Source organism: Dermochelys coriacea, chromosome 13, assembly GCF_009764565.3.
Source record: "Dermochelys coriacea isolate rDerCor1 chromosome 13, rDerCor1.pri.v4, whole genome shotgun sequence".
Taxonomy (NCBI): Eukaryota; Metazoa; Chordata; order Testudines; family Dermochelyidae; genus Dermochelys; species Dermochelys coriacea.
In genome coordinates, this window is record NC_050080.1 from 16,282,063 (window position 1) to 16,298,647 (window position 16,585).

Genomic DNA, 16,585 nt, shown 5'->3' on the forward strand with positions numbered 1-16,585 from the left:
ATTTTAATTACAAAAACTTTTGTTAATCCTTCATGATGGAAATTCATGAGCACTTAAATTTTAAAAAGGGCATATAGTATGTAAGTTATCAGTATATATACGCAAAATGCATATGCTATGAGTAAAAAACCCTTCAAAATTAGGTAATGGACAAAAGTTTAGCAGCATACTACCTTGAAGTGTTTGTGTTTAAGCAATAAGTTAAATATCTTGTAACTTGTTTTCAGGTGCCAGGCTCATGTGTAAGTTAATAGCTTATATTACATCCAAGCTGCAACACTACTAATGTACCATATTAGATCCACAAAACAATTCCACTGAATGAAAGTGTTACACCTCTACATAAAGTGTGGTACTAGTTTATCTTGGATCTCATTCTCTTCTTTTAATCCAAGTGCATTTTACCACTTTGATTACTCACAATACATTCAAGTAAATAAAAAGGTATGTGAATGCACACTAACACGATACAGGAAAGAAGTCTCATTGCTGAAGGAATAAAAACCAAACCCAGTTTTAAAAGTAAGACACATCCCCTAAATAAAAAGGAGCAGCATGGATAAAAAAAATCAGTTTAAAAAAAATCAGTTTTTAAATTTACATGTTTACTCCTGGGGAAATTCTGCACTTGATGTCCCCAGCAGATTTTAACAGGGAAGCAAAGGGAAGCTGCAATTACACCTTTCACTCACCAGGTGGCAAAAGAGAGGGCAGCAGGCTCACTGGCTAGAGCAGCCAGCCATGGAGAGGGAAACTGTCTTCCTCACAAAAAGAAAAGGAGTACTTGTGGCACCTTAGAGACTCCTGCTGGCAGGGCCATGTGAAGAGGCATGGGATGGGGGAGAGGGGGGAGGAGTGGATGGTCAGAGCAGGGTACAGGAGCTAGTGGGGTGACCGCACTGAGCCAGAGGCGGAATGGAAGTGGGGATGCAGGGCCACATGGGGATGGGGGGTGGCTGAGCAGGGGTGCCAGGACAAGGAGACAGGGCAGCTATACCTGGCTGAATAGGGAGTGGGGATGCAGGGGCACATGGAAACGGGAGCTATGCCTGGCTGAACAGGGTGTGAGGGTGCAAGGCCGGATGGGGGAGTGGGCATGTAGGGACACATGGAGACAGGTGAGCTAGGCCTGGCTGAGGGAGGGTGTCGGGACACACACGGGCAGATGTGCCTGATTAAATGGGAGAGGCGAGGGGTCAGCCAGCATCTGCATGAGGGAGACTCCAACTCCCTAACAATCACGCCCCCCTCCCCGCAAAACAAATCTGTTCCATACTTCTCCCACCCACGCTTAACAACCCTCCAGGTTCGTTCCCAGCCTCCTTCCCAGCAATTACTCTCCCACCATAGCTCCTCCATTACCCCTGACACCCCTCAGCAACAGTGCAGAGGTCTGGGGGCATTGAAATACGCTTTAATAGTGTAATTTAAATCAATTACTCAAAGTTCTGTATTAATACTCATGGTAAGGAATCTGTCAAAAAAACATTTCCTGAATCTTTTTTTGCTGTCTATATTGTTAGACATACTTGCTGACAAGTATTTTGAAATAAATTACCAAAACAATTGACACTGGCATGATAGTGTGTTATTTTGATAAGCAGAATATGCAGAATTTTTATTTTTTTGGTGGAGAATTTCCGCAGGAGTACCTGTTGCTAATTCTTACTTTTATTCCCATTTAAAGTCAAACTGTTAAGTGGATATTTTGTTCTTTTTTCTTTAGAAATCATAGAAACAAAGTCTGGAAAGAACCTCAAGAGGTCAGTTTCTTACCTGTAAATTTCACATCTTGCACAGAAATTTGTTCTACTAAGAAGCTGCATCCTTACTGAGATAAATACAAAATTGGTAAGGAAATTGCAAATGTAGCCTGGGCTAACACCACTTTCCATTAGACTGAATTTTCATAAGTCAGGAAGGCTGAAGTACTTTAACCAGGCTATATTCTATCAGGGCTTGCAGTTTGAAGGAACTTTGGAACACCTGAAAATTCCACCTTCAGAAGGCTATTTTTCAAAATTTTAGCTTTTATGTATAAAAAGTTAATTGTGTTAATGTATTAAAAGTTAATAGATTTTCATTATTAGCAGTGAACTAATTTTGTTTTGAAGACAATTTTATGTCTTAAATTTCTTAAATACAAATACAATTTTAGCCCTTGATGCTGCAAGCAAACCACACGAGTAGTTCTACTGAAGTCAATGAACTATTCAGATATTCATGAGAGTCAATTTACACTCCTGCTTAAGTGTTTGCAGCATCAGGATTTTAGTTTTCAATATTTTTGGTTTTTGCCTACAACAGTTTTGTAATATTCAAAGAAGATACCCTACCAAAGGTGGTATATTAAAAAAAACAAAACACAGCATTTATAATTTAGTTCATTATAAATTCTGAAGTGGTAATAGCATAAGTTTTCAAGTTAGTTTTACAAAGCCTAAAGCTTTTTTTTAAAAAAAAAAAAAAAATATATAAGTTGTGCTGGATAATATATATTAATTTTTTATAGTTAAGACAGAGCTGTTCATTATCATCAACTTCAAATAACTCTCCTATTTCATGCTCCAAAAATGGTCATGTTAAAAGATAAAGATTCTGACAAATGGGAGGAATCAGGTAAAATGTTATTTTCATCCTATTAATTTTGTATTTCATTTCTTTAGACATTTACAAAATGTAATTTTACTACAATTAGTGACTAAGCCTAGCATAAAATGATAACCTTATACAATACTGTAAACTAAGAGAAGAGAACTGGTCCTCAAGGTACAAGAGGAGGAGGAGGAGTAAGACTTTCACATTAGAATTTTAAGATCATTGTTAATTGTGTCATTAAGGGGTAAACTCACATGACCATAAATTCAGATTAGACATGCAGCTTCACTATCTGATCCACCTCACATGGTAATGGAAATGTACTCTTTAAAACCAGTAGTATAAGTACTTCTGGAAGTAAACATGCGGTCAATACCTCTCAACCATCCTTCATTTTACCGCCATCCCATCACAGCCAGGGTCATCCATCTTCTATCCTTACAAAATATTTACATGGAATTACAGAATTATAAAACTGACATTAATCAGCCCACATAGTTTCAAGCTTCCTGCATTAACTGTTTTTCCTTACATTTGTTTGCAGGTCTTAAAGACTGGTAGGTTGAGAAGTATAAATTGCATTATACATCAAGCAAAATTAAAAGTTGTATGGCATCTTCAGTTAAAGTAAAATACACCATTGAGACAGTTTCATAATGTTATAATTGTCCCATCTTCTAAGGACTTTTTGTCTGGATCATGTATTTCATACTCCATGTTAATATTGCCTGCTGAATGACATAAGTTTACTTCACTAAAAGGAATGAAACCATTTTGTGTTGACTCATGAAGGAGTTCAATTTGTGTTAATGATTCCAGACTCTCACTGGTAGGGACAGCTTTTGGAATCTGCTGTGGCTCACCATTATCCTCAATAATGATGTCATCTTCATCACTGTCATCTTCTTCTGGATGTAAGTTCTGCACACTGTGTGGTGTGTAACCTGGAAGACTAGTATCAGTAGACTGACCTGAGCTCCCGGAAGTCCTACTGTTCCTAACAACATTATTTCTCTGATTTGCTGGTCTCACTGTAATGATCAGATTACGGCTATTTGCAATCATCATGTCTGTAACTTGATCAAGGCTCTTCCCTGAGACTTCTATGCCATTTACCTCCAGTACTTCATCATTAACTGCCAGTAAGCCTGTGCTTTGAGCCAGGCCTCCAGGAACAAGCCTGGATATGAAAATCCCAGGTACTTTCTCCAATCCATGTGGTGTTACTCTGACACTAGAGCCATCCCGTATATAGAATCCAAGTGGTTTGTCAGTTCCATATTTGTAAAGTCGCACCCTGCGATGGGTTTCTGGGAGAATGTCCACATCAATAATAGACGACACTGGTCTGAAGTCTCGCGGCATGCTAATGACAATATGTGGTTTCTTTCTGTGGTTATCCGGACGCAACACATTTGATAAGACATTTTTCTTCCTTGTCACAGTATCTGTACCAAAGGCACTGTAGTCTGCATCTTCTGTAAAGACAGATAGCATATGCTGGTAATTAGTACAGTGTGAACTACTCTGTTCTGCATAGCATGGCTATCAGTAAAGAAAGTTTTAGGCTGACAAGGTGCAAAATGTCTAATAAAAAGTTCTCAGCATTCTGTGTCAGTGAGGTAATTATTCTAACATTAACAAAATAAGCTATCTTGATTTAAAGTCACTTCACAATCACCAAAGAAAAGCTATTGTAAGTATTTCAAAAAAATTAAGCAAAATTAATATTGTATTGGAGGAGGCAAGAATGAGAATCCAGCTGTTTTAAAACAAGATGTTTATCAAAAATAGTCTCTCTCTCTCTATATATATATTTACACAGACACAGACACACACACCCCTACCTAAAATACTTATACAGAAAGTGATTCCATTTATTAAAATTTCTCCCTCCCCTTAAGTTTCAGTTCACTGGAACAGAAAGAATGAAAAAGGTTCACTGGCTGCTTTCCCTTTTATTGTCAAGTATCTGGATGCTAGCCAACTGACCTGGATTCAATCTCCAGAAAGACAGGTTTCAGAGTAGCAGCCGTGTTAGTCTGTATTCGCAAAAAGAAAAGGAGTACTTGTGGCACCTTAGAGACTAACAAATTTATTAGAGCATAAGCTTTCGTGAGCTACAGCTCACTTCATCAGATGCATCCGATGAAGTGAGCTGTAGCTCACGAAAGCTTATGCTCAAATAAATTTGTTAGTCTCTAAGGTGCCACAAGTACTGCTTTTCTTTTTGCGAATCTCCAGAAAGTTTAGTTCATTCCACACAATGCTGTCCCTGCTTCTACACGGTGCAGGTAAAAACTGCCGGTAATAAACTAAAAACAACAGAACCCGCACAGAAGGAAATACTTAAGGCAAGTGATGTAACCAATAGCCAATACTATAACTTCCATAATTTGGTTTCAGAGGGGTAGCCGTGTTAGTCTGTATCAGTAAAAACAATGACTTAATCTCTAAGGTACCACAAGGACTCCCAGTGGTTTTTCCATAATTTGGAGTGACAAAAGTGAATAGTTTATATTTGCTTAAGAGTTTTTTGTTTTTTTGTTGTTGTTTTTTTGGATGGGGTAGCCTACAAAGCATAAGATGCACCAACAGTTTTTTATGGAAAAGAAAGATCAGCTAGCTACAGAACACTCTAAAATTACTTGTTAGTTCAGAAATACAAATGCAGTGTTCTTATAGCCATAATGGTCCCAGGATATTAGACACACAAGGTGAATGAACATATTACCTCACCCATTTTTCTCCAACTTTAAACATCGCTAAATATGCATTTCAAAGAAAGCTTCTATGGCTAAATCTTTGTGCAGCATAATTCTCAATAAATATTTTGATATTTCACAACAATCGTATTTCACTAGGCTTACTTGAATTAACATTAGGACTTCTTCAATGTTATGCTATAGTTTTGCCTCATCTTAAATACAAACATTGTAGTTCCTTATAGAAAAACTGATACCACTACATTGCTTTTCCACTTAACATATGACCTTCTGGGACTAACTATCCCTTTGATCCAGGGAGCTGGAATTTCTTTGTACACGTTGTTGGTGCCCTAATTGTCAATTATGCCATATAGTCAGAAGAGTTCAAAGGATAAATATTAATCCAAATGGTACATGAAAATAGTATTTCCATAATTTCGGTAAAATTTGAGCAGACTTTATGAAGTTTCTGCATGGGACTTTGAAAGTAAATTGGATGAACTAAAAAAATATGTAGTGTACTGCAATGCTCCATATATGGGATTCATAAGATACACTTACCAGAAAAACATGTCAGAGTAAACTAGCAAACATCTTCCTCACCCCTTAAAAAGTGAACTGTACTGATTGCGTTTACTTAGAACATTAATAGCTGCAAAGGAATCAAAGTAGTGCAAGATACTACAATGCGCTTTGGAAAGCTAAATACTGAGTTCAGTAACCAAGAACCAAGATGGCAAATTCTAAATAGTTAACCTAACTAATTTCTTTTAAATTTAAATACTACAAAAATGCAAACATTAAAGTGGTTGTTTGAAAGCGGGAAATACAAAATGTAATAATGATGGTCTGAAAAAGGGGTTCTGGAATGTAACAGTTGGAAAATACTAAGTACCGCAGACAAAGAAATATCAAAGGCACAGATGGACCTTCAGGGTACCAAACAAAATGGTTTACGTCACAAGCTTTGCACATTCAAGCATTATTGACAAAATACCTTTAAATTAAGTGAGACACAAGACCTGAAGAATCCTCTTGGTGACCCATAAATACTATGCATCCCATTTAAAACCCTCTATTGCAGACCTATTGGAGACACTGTAAATCTGTAGCCTATAGTTTTGTGAAATAATGCAATGAAATTTATCAGTGCATGTTTTAGACAAGGGAAAAATATATAAATCTTACCAGTTGATTATCTAACATGGCTTCATATAGAGTCAAGGTAATATAAATGTTAAATATTTAACAATAACTGGTCAATACAATGTAAGGTTGAGAATTTAAGTGAACAAGAGAGCTAGGAAATTTAAAGTTAGCTGCTATGATAACTGATACACCCCCTTAAACATGCACTATTTTATACTACGCAAAGAAAACTAATTTACATTAAGGCTGCTCAAGAGCATTTTCAATCAATCAAGACACTAAAAATCTAAGGAAGTCTCTAGTTAAATCAATACTTCCATACTACATCCAATATTACTTCTTGCCTTTATCTTGACTGCTATATAACTCCCACTGGGAAGGCCATGGTGTCTCCCCAAAATATCCACTGACCCCTCCAATCACCACTTACTCAACCCTGCCAATGCCAACCCCCATGCTATTGCTCCCTGAAGTGCTGAGGGACCTATGGTAGGACCACCATGGATAGTCCCTCATATGCCACTGCTTCAAGTGCAAAAATATTTTAGTGGTGCTGCTGCTTGAGGTATGCCAAGAATTTAAATCAGCAATGCCCTGGGGAGTCTCCTCCCATTCTATGGCCTCTTCCTCTCCCTTCCCCCCTCACTGCCTCCCCAACTTCCCAAGATCAGGAGTGGTAAGAGTTAAAGCAACTCAGCTAACACAGCAAGAAGAAAAACTGGGAAGTGTAAAAAATGGGAAGGAATTAGAAGAACTTGACAATTCCAGGTTTCAGAGTAGCAGTCGTGTTAGTTTGTATCCGCAAAAAGAACAAGAGTACTTGTGGCACCTTTGAGACTAACACATTTATTTGAGCATAAGCTTTCGTGAACTACAGCTCACTTCATCGGATGCATTCAGTGGAACAATTCCACTGGCTACATTTCAGGGAGTTTAGTTAGGTTATAACAAGATTCACTTTGATTTATTTAAAATTTAAAAAGCAGCCTGTTAGAAAAGTTTGGAGTTATTGTGGTTCTTTACTTAGGGAACTGAAAAAAACAAGAATTGGGGCCAAATTTTTTAAAAAAAACCTCAGGTCCAAATATCAATAAGGGCTCATTTTTAAGTGTTCCCTGTGCTAAATCTTTGTTGTAACATTTGACAAAAAAAGTTACAGAAAATCCATTTGCTTCCTGAAGAGTTTGCATGAAATTTGGTGACTAAATTAAAATGCTCAAATGTGAAAGATGGATTTTAGTTCACTGTAAATACAAACCTCAAAGCAACACTAACTATGGAGTCACTGCCAATACTTCTAATTACTATGTTAAATGTGCACAGTGCTTAATTTGTCTTGAAAGAGGTGCTGGGGCTCAAGTGATTTTTTTTTTATATTTATAACTGATGCAACAAGCCCAGAGGTGTTTGGGCTATGAACTGCCAAGTCCAGACGTGCTGGGCTCAGCCCTGGCACAAATTAAGCATTGTATGTGCACCTTAAATAATAAATATGCAACATGGCAGAGTTCAGATTGCTGTGGATACTTAATTTCTTCTGCTCAGAGTAAGAAAAAAATTATGCAAAAAACTGAAGCAAAGTTAGGAAAATTAAATGTGTTATATATTTGAATATGTAATCTAGGGACAGTACATTCAAAGTCCACAACTGAACTTTTAAGTTCCAGGTTCAGGGTGCAAGGTGCAAAGCGTGCAACTTTAAACTGAATGTGTGAGCCAATGATTACACATTCAACAGGGGCAGAGAGGGGATGGGACTGTCCACAGAGATCAAAGTTAAGATGGGCTTGTCAGTCTCAGTCCAATTTGTCCACCCACCATATCAGACATCCTTGAGAACTCAATTTGGTATTGCGCAGTCCTAGAAATCAAGAATATTAAGTTTTCATTAAATAAAATGTTGTAAACGCATTTACAGCATTATTGTAGCTCTGTTGGTTCCAGGATATTAGAGAGACAAGGTAGGTAAAGCAATATCTTTTACTGGACCAACTTCTACTGGGGAAAGAGACAACCTTGTGAGCTACACAGAGATCTTCAGCTTTATAAAGTCAAACAGCTGTAGCATAAAATCAACAATATTCATCCAGAATACGAGCATGTGTTAGTTGAAAATCAGTAAATAATGGATAAAATGCTGAGTTTATTTTCAGCCTAAAAGAGGAAAGGGGGGGGGGGAAATCAAAGTTTGGATTTTTAGGGTTTGGGCTCACAATACATACCTAAACAATTGATTAAAAGTGGCCATTTGCACACAATCACAGCAATTGTGGTCCTACGGTTTTGAAACTTCTGGCCTTAAGTAATCATTCTGAATGTTACAAAAAAAATGTATAATCAATTTTACTTATCCTTTTGGACATTGGTCACTCAGGGAGCATGAGCCTTGATCATCATCTAAAAACTAGCAAGCTCTGAGTCATCAGGTTATTACAAACGTAGGTGCTTTCAATCCTTATGGAGAGCCTACAGGTTAGGTTGCCAGTTTTCTTGAATAGAAAGGTCCCCATTAAATTAAGAGGCCAGCACACATCACACACAAAACTGACAAGTCCTTTGGAAGGAGACTGGGCATGTTCTAAATAGCACTGTATCTTGGGGAAAATTAAATAGGGAGAAGTCCTCTTTCCTGAACCAGGTAACGTCCACTAGTATGACTACCTTCCAGGACAGTAAAGGCAAGAACTTCCATAGGCCTCCATTTCTACTTCAGTTATTTTCTTAAAAAAGGGCACTCTGTTGATATAACCATTAAAACATGCTGACTTGCATTAAATTTGATATATCTTTTTGCTATTTAGGAAGGAGTCCTATAACTACGTATATTTAAGCAATTATATAGCTTAATATTTTCAGATTCTCAATTGTATATTTTAGTAGGTTAGAAAATGGTTAATACATTACTTATTTACTAGGTAATTAACTTTTGCTCATGATTGTCAAGCTGCATTAGGATAGTAACTGGAATTAAATTAAAACAAAACAATAAGCAGTTTTTTTTTTTATTAAAAAAGACAACCTTAAGTGTTTTGGATTCCTAAACACCTCTTATCAAAACACGTTTCACATTTAATACAAAACGATTTATTAAAACAGGATTAACTGTGAATTAAACTGATTTCAGGTCTGCCTGGAAAAACTTTCAAATTACTCCTGGGGGAATTCTGCACTAAAAAATAAACAATTTTGCGAATAATATTTTAAAATTCTGCAAAATCCTGCATATTTTATTTGTTAAAATAATGCAATATAATCACACTGGTTTCAATTATTTTGGTAATTTATTTAAACTACAATACAATGGGTGAAGAACGGGTGTGGGGAGCACTGGAGGAAATCCCCCAAACACGCTCCGTTTAATAGTAATGTAACGAGTATTGACCCTTTACTTCGGTTATTAGTCAACAAATATATGCAGCCATATGCTCAGTGTTCCATCATAGGCAACTGAAGAGCAAGCGAGGACTGGGGACTCAAACTCACAATTTATATTGGCTACCATCTCTCAGGCAGGCTGCTACATTCTGCTCTACCTGAGGGGACACACCTACCTCCCCAGAAACACCCCAAAGCCATGCCCCTTCATGCCAAGCATGCCACAATAGTGAGAGAGAACAGAGCGTCTCTCTCCGTCTCAAACGCATGACTGCCCCTCCCGTCCATTCAGTAGTTTGTGTCTTTACCGGCTGCACCAGGTGCCTGAACTGACCTGCCTGCGCTACAGGGAGGGCCGTGTGACTGCTTTTGCGGCTTTTCTTTGCTTCCCCCATCAAAAGTCATTTTTCTGCAGGGAAGCAAAGAAATCTGCAGGGGCCATGAATTCTGCGCATGCGCAGTGATGCAGAATTCCCCCAGGAATATCAAATATGTAAGTGAAAGTGACTAGAGTTTAAGCTCCTACTCATCTAAGTCTCTTAAAAATGAGTCTCTCCTAAAGGGCTCATCTACACTACAAAGTTAAGCTGGCTTAACTACAATGCTCAGGACTACCGAAAATTGCATGCCCTGTGCAACGTAGTTAAGCCAACTTAAACTCCAATGTTTAGACATTGCTAGGTCAATGGAAGACTTCTGTTGACCCTAGCTACACCTCTAAGAACTACTTCTGTTGCTGTAGTGTCTCTACTACAGTGCTAAAGAGGCTTAGTTGTACTACGGCTATGCCGCTGCAGTGTTTCTAGTTTAGATGTACCCTAAGACAGGTTACTTCGGCTGACCTATCATGCCATATTTACAAAGCTTGACTTCAAAAGTTAGAATAATCTTTCTTTACATTGGAAAAGATCTTTATATAGAAACACAACCTTTAATTCACTCAGTATTTGAGAGGCTCATGGATTCAGCATATTTTTTTTTATATAAATGTTTTAAGAGATTACAGTAAGTTTAGGCCTTATATTTTGTATTAAATTCAGTTTCATTTTAAAACAGGTTTATTTTTAAAAAGAAAAAATCATTTAAACAAAAATTCAAAAAAAAATTTTTTTATATAAATAGATTTTATCCACTCTGCAAACATGGTTGTAAACCAGAAATTTGTAAACTTTTAAATATCACTATGTATTTTTTCTGAAGCTTTGACATCAATTAAGACCATTTAAAAAAAAAAAAAATCACACCCCTAGAAAAAGTACCTGGAGAAGTGCATCTTTTTCCAGAGATGGTTAATCCAAACAAGAGCACCACATAGCACCATAAGAATTCGCTACAGCACTAAAGGCACTGTAAACTGAATGTGAAATTTAACTACTGAAAGAAACACAAACTATGAAAAGCTCTCAAAACAGGTCAGAGAATTTAGTTAAATTCTAGTTAAAAATCTGAGATTATAAATGCCATTTTTCTGGAGTTTAATTTTAGGCTGAAAGTTCACGTGCCGATTTTCAACTGATACTGATTTAAGCGGTAGCTGCACAATTACTGTAGGTAAAGGGAGAAATTATTGTAGGTTTAAACAATAGGTTACACAGCCTTGGACATTAGAACCTGTTTTATTAAGAAAGAATGTTAGCTGGGGCAAGGGTTATTTTGTTTTAGTCATGGGATCTTTAACTTCTGCCTCTCTCACTGATTGTTTATGCAGAAGAGGCCTTGTAAATGATGAAGAAATATTTACAGGGCTTACTGTTACATATAAATAGACATTTAGAAATTATCTACATACCTAAGATTTTAGAAGTCTAGTTTTAAAGAGGCCAAACAAGGCCAAATTAATCTAAGCTGGTGAAAGGCAGCAAGTGTCTCTCCATGAGTTCCTCTGCCCCTTGGAAAGTTCACCCTTGCAGAGGTGAGGTAGTGCCACCACCCTTCATGAGTTTACTACTGGGTATGCAAGAGAGCATGCAAGAAGGTTTAACTCACTGTTGCTCCAAAGGTCAATCAGTGGGGGACTTTTATTTATTTATTTATTTTAAGAGTCACCGAATGCGCTATGTAAATCTGTCAGGATGTATACTGTTTGAATGGGCCCCTCCTCCGTCAAACCTAAAAACAGACTTCAGTTTTCATAATATTTATTCCATTTTCTGTAGCGTAGACCCATTTTAAAGCAAGCATCAGAGGTAAGTTGCACATGCACTCTGTATTTTTGCTTCATTTCTTATTAATGATAAAATTTGGATTGCTGATAACATATCTAGAGTGCTCATTTTATGCAGTTCTCACTCCAATGCTCATATTTTCCTTTTAAAATAGTCTGGTAACTTTTACTGTCAAAGTAGTTGTAACTTGGTATTTTAATAAAAAAAGATGTGGAAAAATCACCTATATTATAGCATTGGTAGTAAATACAGCTGAGAGTAAAATGCTGTCAGTTACAACTCTGTTTCCAGGTGCTCACCACTTTCCAAAGGAAATCTCTTCAGCTGAAACAGTTTTCCTTACTTTGTCTCATCCAAAAGGTAAATTTTCTAGGAAAATCTGAGCCATTTATGATGAGCTGTTTTGAAGTTAAAACTACAGAAACAACAAACTTTGTTCTTGAGACTGAAGAAAATTAGCTTTAAGCCTCAGGGGAGAAATTGCACACACAGCTATCACACCATGGAGTGTTACTGAGTATTAACAGGCATCAGCTAGTCTTTGGCTTACCAGTGCCCTTTAGGTGTGAAAATAAGAAAGGTTGAGAATTTTATTGCTTAGCCTTAGCTTAACTGTTGATTGTGGACTTCGGGGTTATGTTTGGGTTTTTTTCCATTAAAAATTGAGGGGGGTAGATAAGAACATAAGAACGGCCATACTGGGTCAGACCAAAGGTCCATCTAGCCCAGTATCCTGTCTGCCAACAATGGCCAATGCCAAGTGCCCCAGAGGGAATGAACAGAACAGGTAATCATCAAGTGATCCATCCCGTCACCCATTCCCAGTTTCTGGCAAAGAGGCTAGGGACTCCATCCCTCCCATCTTGGATAATAGCCATTGATGGACCTATCCTCTAAAAAAAAAAAAACCTAGATAAATTCATGAGCCCTGTTATAGTCTTGGCCTTCACAACATCCTCTGGCAAAGGAGTTCCACATGTTGACTGCATGTTATGTGAAAAAATTCTTCCTTTTGTTTGTTTTAAACCTGATGCCTAATAATTTCATTTGATGGCCCCTAATCCTTGTGTTATGAGGAGTAAATAACACTTCCTTATTTACTTTCTCCACACCCGTCATGATTTTATAGACCTCTATCATATCCCCCCTTAGTGGTTTCTTTTCAAAGCTGAAAAGTCCGTCTTATTAATCTCTGCTCATATGACAGCCGTTCCATACCCCTAATTATTTTTGTTGCCCTTTTCTGAACCTTTTTCCAAGTCCAGTATATCTTTTTTGAGATGGGGCGACCACATCTGCACGCAGTATTCAAGATGTGGGCGTACCATGGATTTATATAGAGGCAATATGATATTTTCGATCTTCTTCACTATCCCTTTCTGAACGATTCCCAACATTCTGTTCACTTTGACTGCTGCTGCACATTGAGTGGATGTTTTCAGAGAACCATCCACGACTCCAAGATCTTTCTTGAGTGGTAACAGCTAATTTAGACCCCATCATTTTATAGGTTTCAGAGTAGCAGCCGTGTTAGTCTGTATTCGCAAAAAGAAAAGGAGTACTTGTGGCACCTTAGAAACTAACAAATTTATTTGAGCATAAGCTTTTTTATATGTATAGTTGGAATTATGTTTTCCACTGTGCATTACTTTGCATTTATCAACATTGAATTTCATCTGTCATTTTGTTGCCCAGTCACCCAGTTCTGAGAGATCCTTTTGTAGCTCTTTGCAATCTGCCTGGGATTTAACTATCTTGAGTAGTTTTGCATCACCTGCAAATTTTGCAACCTCACAATTTACCCCTTTTTCCAGATCATTTATAATATGTTGAATAGTACTGGGCCCAGTACAGACCCCTGGGGGATACCACTATTTACCTCTCTCCATTCTGAAAACTGACCATTTATTCCTACCCTTTGTTTCTTATCTTTTAACCAGTTACCAATCCAAGAGAGAACCATCCCTCTTATTCCATGACTGCTTACTTTGCTTAGGAGCATTTGGTGAGGGACCTTGTCAAAGGCTTTCTGAACATCTAAATACACTATATCCCGAAATCCCCCTTGTCCACATGCTTATTGACCCCCTCAAATAATTCTAGTAGATTGGTGAAGCATCATTTCCCTTTATAAAAACCATATTGACTATTTCCCAACAAATTATGTTCATCTATGTGTCTGACAATTTTATTCTTTACTGTAGTTTCAACCAGTTTGCCCAGTACTGAAGTCAGGCTTACCAGCCTGGAATTGCCAAAGTCACCTCTGGAGCCCTTGTTAAAAACTGGTGTCACATTAGCTATCCTCCAGTCATTTGGTACAGAAGCTGATTTAAATGATAGGTTACAGACGACAGTTAGTAGTCCTGCAGTTTCACATGCGAGTTCCTTCAGAACTCTTGGGTGAATACCATCTGGTCCTGATGTCTTATTTTTACTTAATTTATCAATTTGTTCCAAAACCTCCTCTGACGACACCTCAATCTGGGACAGTTCCTCAGATTTGTCACTTAAAAAGAATGGCTCAGGTTTGGGAATCTCCCTCACATCCTCAACCGTTAAGACTGATGCAAAAAATTTGTTTCTCCGCAATGGCCTTATCCTTGAGTGCTCCTTTAGCATCTCGATTGTCCAGTGGCCCCACTGGTTGTTTAGCAGGCTTCCTGCTTCTGATGTACTTAAAAAAAAGTTTGCTATTACTTTAAGTCTTTGGCTAGCTGTTCTTCAAATTCTTTTTTGGCCTTCCTAATTATTTTTACACTTCATTCACCAGAATTTATGCTCCTTTCAATTTTTCTCACTAGGATTTAACTTCCACTTTTTTTTTTTTTTTTTTAAAAGGATGCCTTTTTGCCTCTCACTGCTTCTTTTACTTTGTTTAGCCATGGTGGCTCTTTTTTGGTTCTCTTACTATGTTTTTTAATTTGAGGTATACATTTAAATTGAGCCTCTATTATGGTGTCTTTAAAAAGTTTCCATGCAGCTTGCAGGGATTTTACTTTTGGTGCTGTATCTTTTAATTTCTGTTTAACTAACCTCCTCATTTTTGTATAGTTCCCCTTTCTGAAATTAAATGCTATAGTACATAAGAAGCATGTATTGCAACATTCAAGAATATACAGTGTAAATTAAACAGAAAATGCAAGAATTAGGACTCTAACAGCAACATAGCACAACTGTAGTATGCACTCCTTTGTTCATTTTTTCCTTGTTAAATGTACACCACAGAACCAAGTTAACGTTAACTTTTGCATTTTCTGATTTTACATTTAAGCTGCAACTGTATGCGAATTGTGTACTTGCAACATTGTTTTAAGATCTGTAATCTTGACATAATGGGGTTTGTAAATAGCGTTTAGCAGAACTAAGATTTTTTTCCCCCAGTTTAAGTCAGACTTATTGAAGTCACCATAGGAACCTAAACTCCAGTTACAAAAGCAGGTTTCTTAAACTCATTTTTGCAAGTAGAACTTAAAGAATACCACAAAAGACACCTCCATTTGAACACATGCCTATAAATGCAAGAAAGAAAATTAAGATTTTGGAAACTGCCTCTGTTAGAAAAGATCTGAACTTCAAGAGCTCCCTATCCTACAACACAAAACAACCGCCTCCCCCACCAAAAGAAAACCTCAAAACACAGTAAATGTAACTCTCTCAGAAATCTCTATTACTGAGCTGGTGTTTTACTTTTTAAAATCCATTTCTTAAAGCTCAGTGATGCACAGTGGGGACACACACACACGCATGCACACACAAAACAGTATTCCTAAACTTACAAGTCAGAATGCTACCACATTTCCAGATCAACAGACTAATACAAACCATTAGGGTTTTTTGGAATACTAATTAGTTTTGGATGTTGTCTAAAGATTCTAAACTAGCACAAAATTTAAGATAGAAAATTAGAGTTACATAATTTGGAGAAGTAGGGAAAGCTTGAAGAAAACTAATTCCCATAACTCTGCCAGGCAGCAAGAGTCTGTTTAACCTCTCCTAGATCCCCAAACAAATTTTCTAAAACAATATCCTTGAGTACAAAGACACCTTTGTACTGACATCTAGCTAATCAGTTTACAGTTACAGTGACAAATATTTTGGCAGAATGCCAAAGAACAAGGTGTTAACAACAAAGATGTAAAGGTGAACGTCAATTTGGTATAAAAACTTCCTGTTTTAATGGTCTCAAACTCACTGGTTATACTAATTTTATGTGTATGTGATGTATCATTTAAAAAAATAAAGTCTTCAACTGTTGAAACTTAGTTTCAACCGATATTCTTCAACACCTAGAATTGTACAATTTGTTGATGAACCCTCTGATATGCTTCCAAAGGAATGCACTTATTGGTAAAGTTATCCTTCAAGCTTCAAGTTTCCAAGATAAACAGAACAATCTGAAGACATTTGATAAGAGTACCACAATACTGGGGGAAAAACTGTAATTTAATGAGATTTAAAAAAAAAAAAAAACCAGTCACATTGAACCTAACATTAGTATTTAACATTTATGAAAAGAATGGAGCTTTAAATATTGATTAGAGGCATTTCAAAACTCAACTGGGAAAACTTTTACAGGTGTTTTAAAAC

The 16,585-nt window shown here is 37.1% G+C and overlaps 1 protein-coding gene across 1 annotated transcript in view; it reads right to left on the reverse strand.

The window, feature by feature from the left end:
* Positions 1 to 1,588: 1,588 nt before the first annotated feature.
* Positions 1,589 to 16,585, reverse strand: part of PARD6B (par-6 family cell polarity regulator beta) — a 29,679-nt gene continuing 14,682 nt past the window's right edge. The window contains exon 3 of the mRNA XM_038370506.2: positions 1,589 to 4,076. Within this exon, the coding sequence (XP_038226434.1) occupies positions 3,250 to 4,076 (827 nt within the window). The 3' untranslated portion in view covers positions 1,589 to 3,249. The remainder of the gene's footprint in view (positions 4,077 to 16,585) is intronic.